This window comes from Glycine max, chromosome 16 (genome assembly GCF_000004515.6).
Source record: "Glycine max cultivar Williams 82 chromosome 16, Glycine_max_v4.0, whole genome shotgun sequence".
NCBI classification, from domain to species: Eukaryota; Viridiplantae; Streptophyta; class Magnoliopsida; order Fabales; family Fabaceae; genus Glycine; species Glycine max.
This window is the reverse complement of record NC_038252.2, coordinates 37528206-37545747: the sequence shown is the minus strand read 5'-3', so window position 1 is coordinate 37545747 and position 17542 is coordinate 37528206. Positions and strand designations below refer to the sequence as shown.

At 30.7% G+C, this 17542-nt stretch overlaps 1 protein-coding gene across 1 annotated transcript; it reads left to right on the top strand.

The window, feature by feature from the left end:
• The first annotated feature begins 13656 nt into the window (after positions 1–13656).
• On the top strand, positions 13657–16384 carry LOC102664248 (uncharacterized). The gene is made up of 2 exons (XM_006599646.4): positions 13657–15407; positions 16075–16384. Exon 1 carries the CDS (start codon positions 14405–14407, stop codon positions 15320–15322), a length of 918 nt encoding a protein of 305 aa, XP_006599709.1. The 5' UTR covers positions 13657–14404; the 3' UTR covers positions 15323–15407; positions 16075–16384.
• The last annotated feature ends 1158 nt before the right edge of the window (positions 16385–17542 follow it).

The window sequence follows — 17542 nt, the reverse complement described above, 5'->3', positions numbered from 1 at the left end:
AGTGGATAAAATTTCCTTTTAGGTACCGAAAAAATTGGCTTTTGTCCTGTGGCTTTAACTCAACCAATAACGACCGAGCTGTGCAAGTGTTTCATGAACTTTGGTTTATTTAATCGTTTATTATTACATCTATATGGGAAGCGATTGCCATTCATAATTCAGAATCAATATAGAGAATGTAGAACATTTAGGCTGTGATAAACTAACAACAAACAAATAATAAAATTATGAACAATTTCGGGGCATAATGAAAGGTTATTTTATAGAATTTATTTAAGATTATCAAAAAAAAAATAATTTTACACAACCTCATGTATCTTCTATAAAAATAATTTTGTTAATGTAGATCATTATAGATAATAATTTTTTTTATAAATATTTAAGATAATTATATCTTTTAGTTCAACTTGAACTTGAAAATATTGAATAACTTAAAATAATTTTGTGTTAGTTGATTTACGTGAAAAAAATTTGTTTATAATTATTTTGATTTATTCCAATAAATTTTCTAGTTAAGTGTGAGAATTTTGATAATCTTTTATTTGATATTTAATTAAGGTTGTATGTATGAAAGTGCCTATAATAAATTGGAGACTGTGATTATTTCTGCTATATGGTATATATACATCTATTGAACATTGAACATCAAGTTAAGACTATTCTTTTTCATATATTTTTTTTTTTTTGCTATTGAGACATTTGTCCTTATCTTTCCTAATGATTATGGGGGTCTGAATGTGGTTAACTTCTTTATGAGACCCTGCATGGGTGCAAATCTATTATAGATCAACCTAAAGTAGGAGGCCTAAACGTACGGTTAAACCAAAGATCTTCTGCTTGAGTACACTAGGCTAATTTAACAAGTATAGCTAGGAAGTTAGGAGCAAATTAAAGCTGGTTTAAAGGGTCAACTGTAACAGTAGTGTGGCTTGATCCCCTTTTCCTGTATTATCTTTGTCAGTGACTGTATATGGTGAGACGCCAACATATATGTACCAGCAAATGATTATTTTTTCTTATTCATATATAACCTTTTTACATCAAAATTCTGCTTAATCATTGTTTTTCCATAAAGAAATTGTATGTGTGAAGTTTTTGTGAAATAATTTAACAAATGCTTGAACTTGTCTATAAAAATTTAAATTAATTACTTGCACATTACACCTGATACTCTTTTTAATTTGCTTTATTTTTTACACATGAAAAGTCTTACATTTTTATTCTCCCATGAAAAAATCATTTATAAATTGATTAATTGGTTCTCAACAGTACGTACTAGTGTTAGACTTTGTTTTGTACAATTAGTTAGGTTAAATTAAATGTTTAATTTATATTGCAGTCCTTACACAGAAGATAATTTTATCAAAATGTAGAGTCATTAATTATAGGGTTAAATATGTTTTTGAGTTCTTACTTTGGTCTTTCAAAAATTAATCTTATTTCATCATATCTCTTTCGAAAATATGTCAAATGTGGTCTTCATCCTTCATAAAAAAGTCGCCTGCTTCAAATTATTCATTTATATGAAAATAAAGATCACAATAACATATTTTGATAATTAAAAGAACAAAAGAAAACAATTAATTTTGAGGGACTAAAAGTAAGCATTAACCTATTTGTAAGAACTAAAAATATATTTAATCCTTATTAATTGTAAATATTTTTCATATAAGAACAAACATGTAATATTTTTTTATGTAAGAACTAATAAGAAAAAGGTAGGCATGTGTACTCACTAAATTATTAACTTAACCTATAAAGAATGGCAAAAATGTGATCATGATCTACCCTAATTATCTCCAAAATATTGGCTTTTGCAGGCTTAGGTGTAGATAATGGAATTTAGTTGCTCCTTTATAGTAATGTGGTAGTACTCTTGAAGCCTAAGGATGGGGACATTGAGGCTATTAAGATATAGCTAGGTTGTGGTAACAAATAACAATGGAGTTGTTGCCACTAATGACCTGAGGGCTACATCATATTGGTGGGTCTCCACCAAACGGCGTCCTGCCGCTTTCAATTATATATCCTTCAACTTATTTGCAATTTTTTTGTTTTTCTTTATTCAATTCATGCTAGTACTAGTGTACATGGAATCAATGAGAGTTGAGGGGGGAGTTATATTTAATTTTGAATTTGAGTAGGGACAAAAGAAGTAGTAAAATTTATGTGGATGGGTCCCCTAAAGCTTGGGATTGTTCTCTTGCATCTTATTGCCCTACTTCACAAGGCTACATCATCTCTATACATGTATGCATTGGCTGTCATGCAAAATTAACAAGCTAGGTCACTCATAAGTTTTTCAGGACGGCACGCACTTTTTTTTTCTGCCAAGATATGCACTTTGGTCACTGAAAATGTTGTGGCCCTCTCTTTGTCATCATGCCACCATGCTTACCTTGCCAATTACACTTTGTCTTTTCACCCCCCACTGGATGGTGTGCACTTTCTCAGTTGCTAGTCCATGCACATCGGCATCACAAATAGTGTATAATGTGTATCAAGACCATTCCGTGAACATCTAGAAGATAATATACATTTATTGAAGGTGTGAAATAATACTATTTGAGTAGGTCCAATCATTGGGATTAATACTAGGTATGATAATTAAATCTTAATTTGTGATTATTGATCTGATTTGGACTTTTTTTTTAATAAAAAAACTCATTTTTACTTATATTAAAATTGAATTTTCTCTAATGTATAAAGTTGAAGACAAGGTGCATGTTTGGAAACTCGTCCAAAGCAATTGGGCGTGCATAAATCTAGAGCTAAGAATTAAACTAGAAATAAGATTTTATTTTCACATTTTCATTTCTCATCATTATTAAAAATTTAAAATAACTATCACAATTGTTAAATAATTTAAATTATAACAAAATATGTTTGAATTATTTTGTTTTTTTCTTAAGATGCTTGACATCTATTTTTTTTCTTAAAAAAATGATGAATTTCATTTGGTGAGGTTCAAACAACAATGTATCAAAAGGAATTCACTAGCTCAACAGGAAAAACTTTCAATGGAAAAAGAATTTAGAGGCTTGGGTTTCAGACATATGCATGTTTTTAATCTTGTTATGCTAGGGAAGCAAGGTTGGAGATTAATGACTAATCAAGATACTACTTTTTCAAAGGTATTCAAAACAAAATATTTTTCATCAGAGAAATTCTTGGATGTTCAACTTGGACAAAATTCAAGTTTTGTATGGTGTAATATCCATGCTTCACAAGTGGTAGTAAGACAAAATTTGAGGTGGAGAGTTGGAAATGGTAAATCCATAAATGTCTAGAGTTAACCTTGGCTTCACAAAAATTCGAATCCTTTTGTTGTTTCCCCTTTATTGCATGTCTTGAAAATTTAACAGTAGCCTTTTTCATCAGCCAAGACACTCATGAATGGAACAAGCACCTAATAGAGAAACTTTTAAATGCTGAAGATGCTCAACACATCCTGAAAATTCCTTTGCTGCACACAAGTGATGATGATAATCTTGTTTGGAGCTGTAGCAAAGATGGATCATACACAGTAAAAAGTGCCCACCATAGCATCATGAAAGACATCCTTGAGACAGATCACTTGAAGGCAACTGGTAATTGGCTTGATATTTGGAAGCTCCAAGTCCTGCCTAAGATCAAACATTTCTTGTGGAGAGTACTGAGATGTTGTTTGCCCACACGTGAAAGATTGAGTCAAAAAGGTATTCAATGTCCAAGTGTTTGTGTTTACTGTTTGAATAATATAGAAAACTCTTGGCATATATTTCTTAACTGTCCTCGGGCCAGACAAGTATGGGAGAAAGCTGGCTTATGGCATATTATTCAATCTTCTGCAGAATTTGCAATCTGAATTTGAAAACAGGTTTGCTATAATTCTGTGGTGCATATGGAACAGAAGAAATGAAAAACTTTGGGATGATATAGAAAAGTCAGCATCAATTTCTGTTAATGCAGCATTGCAATTACATGCAGAATGGCAATCATCAAGTGAATCAAATAACAGAAGCTACCTACACATGGTCCCCTCCGCAGCAAGGATACTTGAAATGCAATGTTGATGCTGCATTTTACAATAATATTTCCAATTTTGGTATTGGTATCTATTTCAAAAATGATAGAGGTGAATTTTTCTGTGCAAAAATAACGTTATATAATGGTTTTCAATCAGTCATTGAAGCGGAATCAAGGGCCTTAAGATTTCATGCTCCCAGCCAGTTCTTTAATTATGTTCCCTTATTGTATTCGTGAGTTAATTATCAATGAAAATTCATGATTCTCTGTGTGTCAAAAAAAAAAAGATGCTGAATAATTGCATACTATATGCAGTTTAGCATACTCATGAAAACTTTAATAAGGTACCCTTATTTTCTTTCGGACAATAGTAAATATATATCTTCCTTAACTTTTATGCAGAGTTGTTTAGTATTCTAATTGAGATTAGTAATTAATTAAAACCTCTGCCAAAAGCACAAGTTAAAGAGACTGCAAAACAATATCTTTACATGTATTAATCGCTGTCCTTTTCTTTTTGCCAGTTCTATTTCTATATTTTAATAACACTATAGCTTTCCATGAATTTGATATCATATTTTTGTTGAGCCTCACTTTTATAATCATTTTGGGTTTGAATTAATATGAAAATGATTATGACAGATAGCAAGTAAGTTGCATGGTATTTGTGATTATTTTGATGTCGGCATCCATAGATATTTGACTATGCATTGTAGATGATATATTTGGTTAAGGATATTAATCTTTAATTAGCCGAATGGTTGAAAATATTAAATTGACGCTTTTCTATGTGTCAGGTGTCACTCTGTCAGTGACTCACTGAATGAATCTTTGCCTTTAAGTTACCTAAAAGTTGTGTTGGATCATATCAAATTGAGGGTATATATATATATATATATATATTGTTTTAAAGTTATGATAAAATTAACTTTGAATCATTCAACGTAATTGTGTTGGATCATATTAAATTGAACTTTGAATTTATATTTGAACGTACATTATTTTATTGAAAAAATTAAGAATATGTTTTTAATATTAAAAGAAACGACGACAAAGTCGTTGACTATGAATGTCATATTGATACAGGTTTTGAGATCTAAACACAAAATTTGTTAAAAGGATATAAACATTGGAACGCATATGTAATCATTTATATTTAATAGTAGTAGTGTGTTTGAAACGTATTCAAAAGGAAAAAGGTAATACTAATTAATTGCTTCCTTAGAAACGTATACTCCATTAGATATTTCTCAACGGAAAACTAAATACAAATTTGGGGTTTAGAGGCACTTGCCTCAAAAACTAGATTACATACAGTGGGGAATTTTAGCAAAAATATTTTGGGGAGCCATATAGTTAAGTAGTACTTTAAAATTAAAATTATTTATAGTGTCATACACAAAAAAAAAAAAATCTTATACTTGTTAAAAGAAAAATAAAATATAATTTGGGAGAAGGGGGAGGGGGGTCATAGCCTCCCCTGCTCTTATTAAGCTCTGCCTCTATATACATAAATGAAATTATATTTGTACAGTTATTTTTACAATAAAAAAGAGAAACCTGGGATAAGATGATTGATGTAATAAAACTTTAATATTATTAAAATTATTTTATAAATGATATAATTCTACAGATAAAGATATGAAATGCAAGAATTAGGTGCAGAGGTGGCTGTAGCAATGTAACGAGTTGGTCAAGAATTCTTGTAAGACACTCCAAAAGAAGGGAGTCCCAAAGAAGAAACAATAAGCAAGACAGTAATGCCAATTATCTATTATTCTTCAAAATCTTATATCTTTCTTTATCTATGCTTCTATTGATATGTAAATTAACTATTAACTATTGACTATTAGCAATCAAAGAAAGAGAGATGGTAATTCATCATAAGAAACAGGGGATTCTGTTACCCCTTGCTTTTATAGAGGATATTCTTTTTCTTTTCTAGTTTTATTTAATGAGTATTTTTTAAACAAATGAAAAGAAGCATAACAAATAATAGAACCTTTAATTCATTGAAAATTTTAAAAGTGACCGAGTATTCGTTTGCATTTAAAGGAATAATGCATGTAAATTATATTGAAAATTGTGTTTGGTGAATAGTTAAAAAATTAAAAAGTATTTTTTTTAAAAGGTATATGTTGCTAACACGATTAGTTGTAAATTTTGATGATTTTTTATTTTTTAATTCTATTTTTATTTTTTATCCATAAGGATGAGATAAGTATTGAGATTTATAACAATTTACCTATCTATTCAACTAAGTTAGTCTTCTTAATTTATTTCTTTATTTGTGTTGACAAAAGTATTTATTAAATGCTTTTATTTTTTAAATCTGTAAGAAGTGGGTGAATATTACTTAGTATTTATTTTAAAATTTTATATAAATTAAATTTTAATTATTTCAAAATACAAAATCTTTACACCCATTGTGTATAAAAATTAAGTTTGATGAAATAATACATAATAATCCTTTAAAATATGGGTAACAAAACGAGTTTGGTTTCTTGAGTCATCCCACTTAATATATTTTGTACTTTTTTTTTTTTTTATAAACCAAGGTAAGCAAACTTTCCGTAAGAGAATACCATCTCAACCTCCAATTAGGTTGGGATCGTAAATTTTAATGATCTTCAACCACGTACCAAGAAAATTTATTAAGAAAAAGATAAGGAACAAAACACATGGGAACAGTAACCAAATTCATTGAAAAGAAGACTATGTGAATCTATAATTTGAGAGACCTATTCTATTTCTATTTAATTTTGCAGCAACAAAAGGTGGAGTATAATCCCACCAGCATAAACTAGAAAACGAAAAAGCAAGGGAGCCAAAGTGTGTTTGCACAAATGTTGCCCTGTCAGCAAATATGACATACTTCAAAATTCATTTTATTAGTTAAATCTATACAATTATACCATCTATTTCTTAGTTGCCAAGGGACCAACCCATGATTGCAGATAACTTGGACAACTAGAGTAGAATCACACTCTAACCATAAATTCTTCCATCCCTTTTTTCCAGCCCCTTGAATCGCATGGATAACTCCCATAATTTTTTCATATAATGAACTTTGAATGCTCAATTTGGTCGTAAAGCAGCCTAAAAGGGAGGTTGAATAATTACACAATATGCCACTATAACCTGCAACACTAGGCTTCCTTTGGCTGACCCATATTTGTTGCATTTCACCTAGTTAAACTTTGGTGAGTGCCAACTAACGTCCTCAATCTTGTACGTTGGCCTAGGATGACCATTGATACCCATACTTTTCATAATAAAAAATTTAGAAATTGAAGAATTCATCACAGCAGATGTGAAGTTTTTAGTAATTCTAGTTTTGCTGATAATTAGAGAAATTCAAGCATGTAAAGAGGTACTGCAGTTGTGGAACCACACATCTGATTTCTGATGTACTATGTCATACAAATAGTAAAAGTGACTGCAGCCATAAATATGTCCTTCCTCTGCTTAGATAAAAAAGAGTGAGATGAAGACATAATGGATTGGATGAAGGTATATAGGGCAATTAATAGCAGAACTAAGCCATTGCCACAACTTAGAAGATACCTGAAATCCAAGGAAGAGATTCTCGGTTGATTAAGAGGCTTTTCCACATAAATTACACATACATACAATGCTAAAACATGATTTCCATAACTGATCATCTGTAGGCTTTTGTCGTGCACGACCTCCAAAAGAGAAAAGAAGTCAAGGAGGGATGTGTCGATCTCAGATTTTTCTTAAAAACACTTTGTTTGATAGGTTGAGGTTGAAAGTATTTAGTCTACCAATTTTTAATCCATTCCTTTTCTTTTTAAACCCCAAAAATTAATTATTAATCTCTCAATATATTAGATTTATTTAAAAGATGGATCTCTTCGGGCACATGTTTTGTCATAGACACAGATAAAAAATTGAACTTATGATACATACTTAAGAGATGAGGTTATTTACTAATCATATCACATTATATTAGTAATAATAAAAAAAATGTAATTGCAATGGGAGAGGAGGACCAACTTGTTGGATCAATATTTTTCATTTATTTTTTTTATTTTTATAAAAAAATATGCTTTTAAAAAGTTTATAATAATTATGTACTGTATTTCTAAATACAAAGCTTAACATTTATTTTATGTATTTTTTAAAGTTAAAAATAATAATTATTTGTTTTTCACCTGTTAATTAAAGTTTTTTAAAGTTTAAACAAATAAGCACACGTTAATTAAATTATATACTATCCAATACAATGTACTACCAAAGACAACCTTGATTCAATAATCCGAACAAGGTGGTTTGATTTGTTTTGAACTGTTGGTATTTATCTTACCCTTGATATATTGTAGTTTAGCCTTTTGGCAATGATAGTATATGCTAATATGCCAGTGCCACCTCAACCCCTAAATAATCTCCCAATTATTTACAATATCCTTTCTGTGCTTTCTCGAAAGGATTACCCTATTCTTAAATTGCATATTTTACCAATCAATGCACAATTGGACGCAACTAATTAATCATGCTTTTTTTTTACTGTATTTTTTTTTTAATATGCAGCCCCATGCACTCCTAGCCCTATAGAATAGAACATTCTAATGCATAGTTAAATCACTGAACGCAGTTTAATTTGTCATACCTGACATAAAATGGAATCCCGTGAAGCGGGGTTAACGAGGCTTTCTATTCATAATTTATATTCTTTGCCTTTTTCACCAATGATTGAAGATACTTTATTTCAGCTCAATGAATGGCTAAGTTTACAATCAAAAATAATTAGGGAGACCCTTTCTTTCAAAAAAAAAAAAAAAGTGCAAGTTGTCCTAACCAGTATGTGTAGCTTTTGATTCAACTCTACTATATATGCAATAATTCGTTTAGGTATTTATCACCTTTCAAACAGTACTACACATAAATAATCTTCAAAGCTTGACATTTACAAGTGTTTTTTTCTTTGTCAAAATGAGTCATGATTGATATGGTTTGAGACACTCGTGATATTGTGGACTTTCTCTATTCAACTTTTTTGTTCGTCCTATCAGTAGATTTCGTTTGTAGTTCCGTACACAATTTTCTTTGCTTCTTCAGTTTACAGTGAGTTAGATATGTTCTAATTATTAATTTCTTTTCTTTTTTTTTCGAATATTCCATTTACATAAATTAGTTGCAGAAGCTTCTGTCAAACCTATAAAAACACTTATATTTTGACTTGACGAATTTATATGTATGAGCTTAACTTTTTTTTTTCTTTTTTTCTTTTGCTCAACAGCTTAACTTTAAAAATAATCAAAGTTATAATTATTTTCAATAGTTTCAATTAATGGAATAAATCAATGTATGTGCACCTAACTAAATTTTGATTAGAAATTGCTTGAAAGAATGCATTTTCTACAAACCTTTTTAGGTTTTCTTGAGAGAAATGATTTCGACAACTCACAAATCGTACGATTACTCTCCGTATTTACAAGATAGTCTTAGCTAGACATTAGTGTTTCTGAAATAAAATTATTATTCAAAATATTGGATATATTATTTCTGTTATTGTATCGACAAACTTGTACATATAAATTAAATAATGTTTAAAGTGTTAATAGCATAATTTTCTTTTATGTAACATAATAATTTGTCCAACACAGAAGTATTACCGGTACCTGAACAATTTTTTGCTGAATGTAATAGAATCATCGGTAAAATATGTCTGAGGTTTATGTAAGATAAAAAGTATTAATTTTTTCTTTATAAAATTTTTCGTATTAATTTAATTCCTCTAAAAATAAAACATGTTTTTGTTAATTTTTAGTGATAATTACATTCTCTTTACACCATAATCCATTGTGGCTTTAGTTTTTCTCTCATCTCATTAAAAAGTGCTAGAAAATCACATAGAAAATAATAAAAAATGTAATTTTAGGAGAATTTAGCTGTCAAATTGTGTAATTCATTTATTTGGGGATTTAGTTTACACATTTTTTTAATTCATTTGTAATTACATGTATAAATTTGCTAGACAAACCGGATTATCGTCTAACAGAATTATTATTAAGAACCAACCAAAAAACATATTTTTATTTTTACAAGGACTAAATTAATATCAAAATTTTTATGAAAATAAAATTAATATTTTTTTCAATTTTACAGGCACCTTAAACATATTTTACTCTGCAATCATCCTTTCCCTACTATAAAACAGAGAAAGAAAATATGCGTATGTAGACATACATTATGCTAATAAGAGAAGAATAATTTTGTAACTAATATGATGTGATATGACTAATAAATAATTTTTTTCTTAATTAAGTATTAAGAAGTTTGATCTTTAATTTTATATGTATAGAAAAATATTCTTTGATAAAGATTGATTCCTTTAATAGATTTCAATAACTCAAAAAATTATTTCTTGTTTCTTGGCAGAGGAATACCTTAGGTTAAAAAAAACGTGAATAAATTTGAAAATAAGTGTATATTCACGTTTAGGGCTTATTTGTTTTAGTAAAATTATTTTTAATTACTAAACGTAAATGAAATGTATATCTAAATTAATTTAGTCACAATTTTTTATTATTAAAATGTATGTTGCCGCCAAAAGAAATACCGTAGAATATATAGTACAAAGAATATTTGATGAGAGTCATACAAAATGTGGCATTGATGAAACGAAAACCATGATGGATTATAGAATAAACGAGGTATATAATAAATGGATTAGGTTGATTGGTAGCATGTGAATTCTTTTCATGACATTTAGCATTTCTAAAAGTATTAATTCCAATAGTTTGACAAATAGAACCTTAAGATGAGTAATTTTTATTGAAAAATTTAACTAAGTGTAGTTATCCTTCCAAAAGAAGGTATATAATAAATGGATTATGTCGATTCGTACCATATGAATTCTTTTCATGACATTTAGCATTTCTAAAAGAATTAATATATTCTAATAGTCTGTTAATGGAATCTTAAAATTGACTAACTTTTTATTGAAAAGTTTAACTGCCGGTAAGTGTAGAATTTCCTTCCAAAAAATATAATTCGACGGAGAGATTACACTGCCGAAAAGATCAGTCACATATTTTTTGACAGAATCGAAATAATTCGTTGATAAAAATCATCTCTATAACATAATAATAAAAGAAAATAAAGCCTTAAAAGTAAAAACATATGGCACAAAAACTATAAAAGGAAAAAAAACCCACTAGATTGACAGAGAAAGGAAGTAAATCAGGACAAAGGGGTGAGAAAGACTAATTGATTTGATGTAATTTTATTGGCATTTTGTTAGCACCATGAAGGAAGGTGCAGTAGCATAGCAGTCGTTAAACAAAAGAATGCGGGATGATTTTGCTATTGTTCACTGTTCCACGGGTAAAGACGAAAGTGGTAACTCAAATTTGAAAACTCTGCTTCAAGAAAAAAGTGTCATGGTTGTTATGATTATCAAACTTTGGTTTAAAAAAAGAAAAGTGGTTTTGCATAGACTCGTAGCTATGATTATAGCAGACATTTAAGCTACCAAAGAAGGATAGAGAGAGAAAAGGTGTGTAGTAACAAGTTGGGGGTGAGTCGGTGGGTGGCTGGTTCCCTGGGGTAAGACAAGTGACCCCATGCCACACTGATGCATGCTAGATGGTACTAGTACTCTCACTCAAGTGCCAACAACATAACATATGCTACTATGCAACAATTTTTTTTTCTTACCATATCAGATTTGTATCAAGTATATATTATTGGAAGTAGTTATTAATTTTTTTTTATAAGAAATTATGACCACACATAAAATAAATATAATTTATTTCTTATTTAAAGTTAAGATTTGAATTTTAGATGATTTAATTAAAATATATAAATCATTGTTATTTGTATTAACAATGGTTGGTACTGTACATCTCCAATATATGCATACAATGAATTGTGCTTCTTTTTTTTTTTTCCTTAACCCAAAATTTGGACCAGATTCTATGTACATAAATGCATATATAGATATTGATATTGCACTACACGCGTGTTGCAACTTGCAATGCTGCACCATGGGGGTAATTTAATTTCTTTTAGTAGGATTGTCCTCTCTGCTATTAACTAGGTGTACTTTATAAGGTGATGGATTGATCACAAAATGAAAATAGCTAGTTTATAAATGTATGAATCGACTATGGATAGTTTATGAGATTCTATAACATTTGATTTTTGTTACGGCACAAACATAAATTTAATGATTATACGCTAATAATTTTAATAATAAATCATTATTATTATAACTTTTACAAAAATTATTATAAAAATCAATAAACTTATTATTTATGATAATTTATAATTGAATGACTATTAAATATTTTTATACTGTCATTGTATAATATTTTTTTCTCATATATAATTATAAACTAATTAGTTTTAATGTATTTTTTTTTTTTGCATGACTTGAGGAGTACCACTATATTAATTAAGTCCAAGTTTCTAATGATTTTGTTAAATGACTACAACATTATATTTACAAATTATTGTGTTAGAATATTATGTTTATGACTTATGTTTAAATGATTTAAGGTTATGTTTGTATGATTTTAATATTATGTGTGGATGACTTAAGAGTGAATTTTTTTATTAATATTTGTTTATTCATTTATTAATTTTATAATAACTAAAAATGTGAGTAAGGGATGCGGATATAAATATGGATATTATATTATTATTATCCCTAATTACGGACTATATTTTAAAACCTTGAATATGCTACTAAGTACTAACATTTTTCAATAAACAATTTGGAGAATGAAATGATGATAAACCAACCGAGTGAGCAAAACTTACTATAATGAAAGTAGGTAAGTGGACAGTTAATTATAAATGACAATACTAATTAGTTGAACAAATTTTTCATAAACAAATTCTTAGAAACATTTTTATTGATTTTGTCGGAGTTTGGGTTCATATTTTGTTTTTTTTTTAATTAGATGAGAATTTACTAGCTGTATAATTATAAACGATGTTGAAAATAAGAATGAGCACATGAATAGAATTACCCATGCAAGAACAATCCAGAATTAATCTAGCACTAAATTGTCACGGATATGATACTTCTATGTATATAAGTATTAATGCATGTACCAAAAATTATTATATGATATGGAATCACCATAATTTCAACTAAGTTATGATAGATAGTTAAGCATTATTAATTTTTTTTTATTATAAACTTATATGCATCACCGTAGTGATTGATCAGAATGCATAAATCATAAATATGTAGTGCTATGACACTCTTAGTAATTTTTCATGCATGTATCCTTAGAGTTAGTTTAGCAGCTTTAGCTTAGTGGTGCCAAAAGTTGGTATCATCACACCTCCGCAAATTGTGGCCACCGCCGCGCAACGCAGCTACTTTAATTCAGATAACTTAAATTACCTTCAAAGATTGGTTAGATTTCTTAAAAGGAAAAATTAAACCATGCTAACAACTGAGCTAATTATAGTTAATTAACTAATAGTACGATTTCCACCCAAACCCAACCGTTTACTTTTGCTTGACTTTTCAAATCTGAAAATATATCCAAAACAATTTTTTCCTTAAAAAATAAAAAATTAAAATCTCGGTGTCTCTATCTCTATCACCTCCAATTTATAGTAATGGAATGAAGAAGAGAGTGCAAAATTTATCATCTCCCCATAACCCTTTTTAACTATTTTGAAGCATCTGACGGTGGAGAATTCATCAAACAGTGTCACTGATTACAACAATAATATAAGAGAGGCTCATAGATCTTCATTTAAATCCCCTCTTGACTCATCATGTGGTCCTCTACTCTATAACCAAACCAGCATGCCTACCCAGTAAGTACTAATGGAATTTTTGTTGGCTCTGCTGCTAACTACAGCACCTGAAACAGTGAAATTTGAAAGCTCTCTTTCTTTAAAAAAGTCTTCTTTCTTTCTTTCTTTGTAGTACTATGGAGACTAGAGAGAGAGAGGACTGAAGTTCTTGCCAGCCAGGCCTCAATACATTGTGTTCAGTTTTTCACCTCCTTTGTTTTCTGTTCCTTTTTCCTTCTGTTTCATCATCTTCATGGATCCACAGTAATTCACCACAAATCTTGCTTCTTCTTCTTCTCCTTCTTCTTCATCTCCTACTCGATTATCTTCTTGATGAAAAGCTTTCAGAATTTAATTTTCGGACTCAATTTTCAGTTTCTAAAAAGCTCCTTAATTTCTCTTCTTATTCTTCTGAAGAACTGGTACTTGTTCATGTTTATGTCCTAGTTGTTAAATTGCTAAATTCCTCCCCTAGAAGTTTTAGTTTCTGGGTCTTATTCTTCTCATTTTTTCCAAGCAGAAAAAAAAGTCCTTTTTTTCTTCTTTGTTTTGAAATCTGGGTGTTGTTGTGAAGAGTTGTTATTAGTAGTGCTACTGCTGCAACATGCCAGTGATGGATCTTTTTCAAAACCCATCTTCTCTCAAATCAAACAGATCTGAAACAGCCATGTGGATTGCAAAGCTTGTGCTCATGTCCATGGGGGTTATCTCCACTCTTGTTTTGTTGAAAGTGGCAATAGTCCCATATACATTCCACCTTCTTCTCTCAACTCTTCCTCAGTTTTGTGTCTCAGTTAGAAGCTGGCTAACACTCCCATTCCTCTACATCATTGTCAACTTCATCATCATCACCATTGCAGCTTCCTCCAACTTCCCCCCCAAAACCTTCTCTGACTCACCAGCACCCTCTGATCCTAAGCACACAACCACCGTCATTTCAGACACTGCCAACCACCCAACTGAGTCAGAGAACCAAACCAATGAACCTAAGGAAGAAGAAAAGGAGGTTGAAGAAGAAGAAGAAGAACTAGAACAAGAAGAGGTGGTTGAAGAAGAGCTAGAACAAGAAGAGGTGATTGAAGAGTCTGGTTTGACCTATGACAAATTCATGATCCAACCTTCACTTGAAAGTTGCACCAATGATTATGTCCTGCCGGATTCAGATGGTGATGACACACTGGAAGCTACATGGAGGGCTATCATGGAGGGACAAGGGAAAACAATGAAACCACAGCTGAAGAAGAGTGACACATGGGGTGCAAGGATTGCCAAGGCAGAGCCATTTCATCGCAATGGGGAGGGTGGTGGTGGTGATGATGACCCTGTGGCTTGGGCACAGAAGGAGCTCAAAAAGTCTGACACTTTCAATGATAGAGCCTCCTTGAGAAGGGACAAATCCATGAGTCCAGAGGAATTGAATCGCAGGGCAGAAGCCTTCATTAAGAAGATCAACAATCAAATGAAGCTGCAGAGGCTGGAGTCTTACCAGCGTTTCAGGGAAATGGTAAACCGTGGTGTTTGATGTGACCGATTTCTCTTTTCACCAGTCACAGTGAAAATTTAGCAAAATGATGAGAATCTCTGGGAGTATATTAACCATTTTGGAGGTACTTGTTATATATATTCTTTATTCTAAATTTAGTTCTCATTGCATTCCGCACATTACTAAATCCATGTGTTATGCAGAATTTCACTGTCGGCTATGTAAGAGTTTTATATATATATAAACCATATTTGTTGTTATTAACCATATTTCAGTAGGCTTTTACCTAACAGCTTATACTTTTAGATTGGTTAGTCTTGTCATGTGCTAGATGACAACTGTTCACATATTGATGTTTGGATTAGTAATAGTAGTTAATACAGCACTTTCATATGGAATCTTTTTATACCTAAATTAAACATAATCAAATGTTTGTTGAACTTTTTATCCTTTTTTCTGAGGTATGACCTCAGAAATGATTCTATAGAGCTTCTTGTATACACAAATATGTATTTTTATGACTTAAGAAGTGACTGTTATTCTATGGTGCATATCTGTGGCATCTAGTTATATTCACCAAATGGGCATTCAACACCTGGCGAAACATAAATAGTAGTTAGCGCAATTAAATGAATCTAGTTTTGATTATACTGTTCCAGCTACCACCAAACACTTGATTCGAGAGTAGAAAAATTATAATCTACATTGTTAGTACGTATAATATATCTAATCCCCCATATAAGTTCGATTTGTCGGTTTCAATGTGTTGACTCTTTCTTCCCCCTTGGCAGGACTTGCTGTGTACATATTTTTGCTGCTGAGACTGTGTGAAGAGGCCAAGGCAAGTATCAGACATGGTGTACTTTTTTCCCTTGTCAAGTTTCTTGTGACATAGTAGGCATAAGTTAGTTTCTCCCCAATCTGTTGTGCTCTTTCTTTGATCAAGATCTTTGCTCTACATGCATGCATGTTCTACTAAACTATTCAGAAGTCTAGTCTTTCTTATATTGCATAATGTTTATATTGATTATGTAGTTTGAACCCTAGATAGCATTATGAGGGGATTATTTAAATCGAATGTATAATTTCTGCTATTCTATATATGCAGACCTAATAATTTACCAGTTAATTGAGCTTTAAATGCTTGTTGAATAAGTATTACATTGGTCGGAGAAGAATTTGATTTATGATCAGACCCTTAGTAAGGTTTTGGGTTGGAAAAAAGTGATAAACTAGGTTCTTAAGCAAAGATTAATGATCGGTAAAACAGGTATTGAATAGTTATCCGTTTTTCTTTTTCCTATTTATTTTTTAATTACAAGAAAACCGACATACAAGGAAGGGGGCACAGACCTGGATACATACCAATTGAACAAAATCACATACGCCTAACAATAACAAGTAACAACCGTACTCATGCAAGGAGGTGATATATAGTTGCTCGTGCATATTGATTGACCAAACTCAGAGTTGGAATAGAGACTTGGACCCCTTTTGCCCTTTGGCGTATTATGGGACAAGAAAATAACTAAGCCTTTTAATTATTTTGGAAAAATGGATTGAAGTGAATGAACGAAGATAAATTGAACGTAATGTTTAAGAGTGAGTTGTCCATTCAACTGTGCATTGTTGCATGGGACCATCAATTAAGATACCTTAGCTTAAGCTAGCAGATTGGTTATGCTGTCAATATCTCCACAGTTACAATTAGTTTTGGGATCAAATTGTGAGATTAGGGCAATAAACTTGGTGATTTACACATTAGCACATGGTTATTATCTGTCAGCATGGTATAGATCATTATAGATGCAGTGGGATTTGCTGTTTCTTTAAGCCTTCATTTTAATTATGACCCCCTTGGGTCGGAAAGCACGTTGCCCCCTTACATGCCCGTGAAAATTGAAACAAAAGAGCCCCATGTTCTTTGTTGTGTCACGAACCTTTTGAGTGGTTTGTGAGTGCAGAACTTCATAAAGAAGTAGGACCTTAATTTGTACAATTGAAAATATAAGTGGATCCAAGTAGTGTAGGTCTTTTATTTGTGAGAAACCACAGACACGGACCCCCATCTCCTGCCTGCAAAATACCTTTAGCTTCGTTTAGAAAAGTTCAGTTTTATTATAATATGCGCCTTCTCTTTCTATTTTAACCCTTTCTACTTTTGTCTTTGGATTCTGCTACCTTGAAAATAGACATGAATTACTCAGTAACTAGTTATATTTTCTTTTAGTAGAAATTTAATTATCAATATCAATATCA

Bases quoted from the DNA above. Each gene is read 5' to 3' on its own strand.
- LOC102664248 (XM_006599646.4), top strand. From the start codon at position 14,405: ATGCCAGTGATGGATCTTTTTCAAAACCCATCTTCTCTCAAATCAAAC.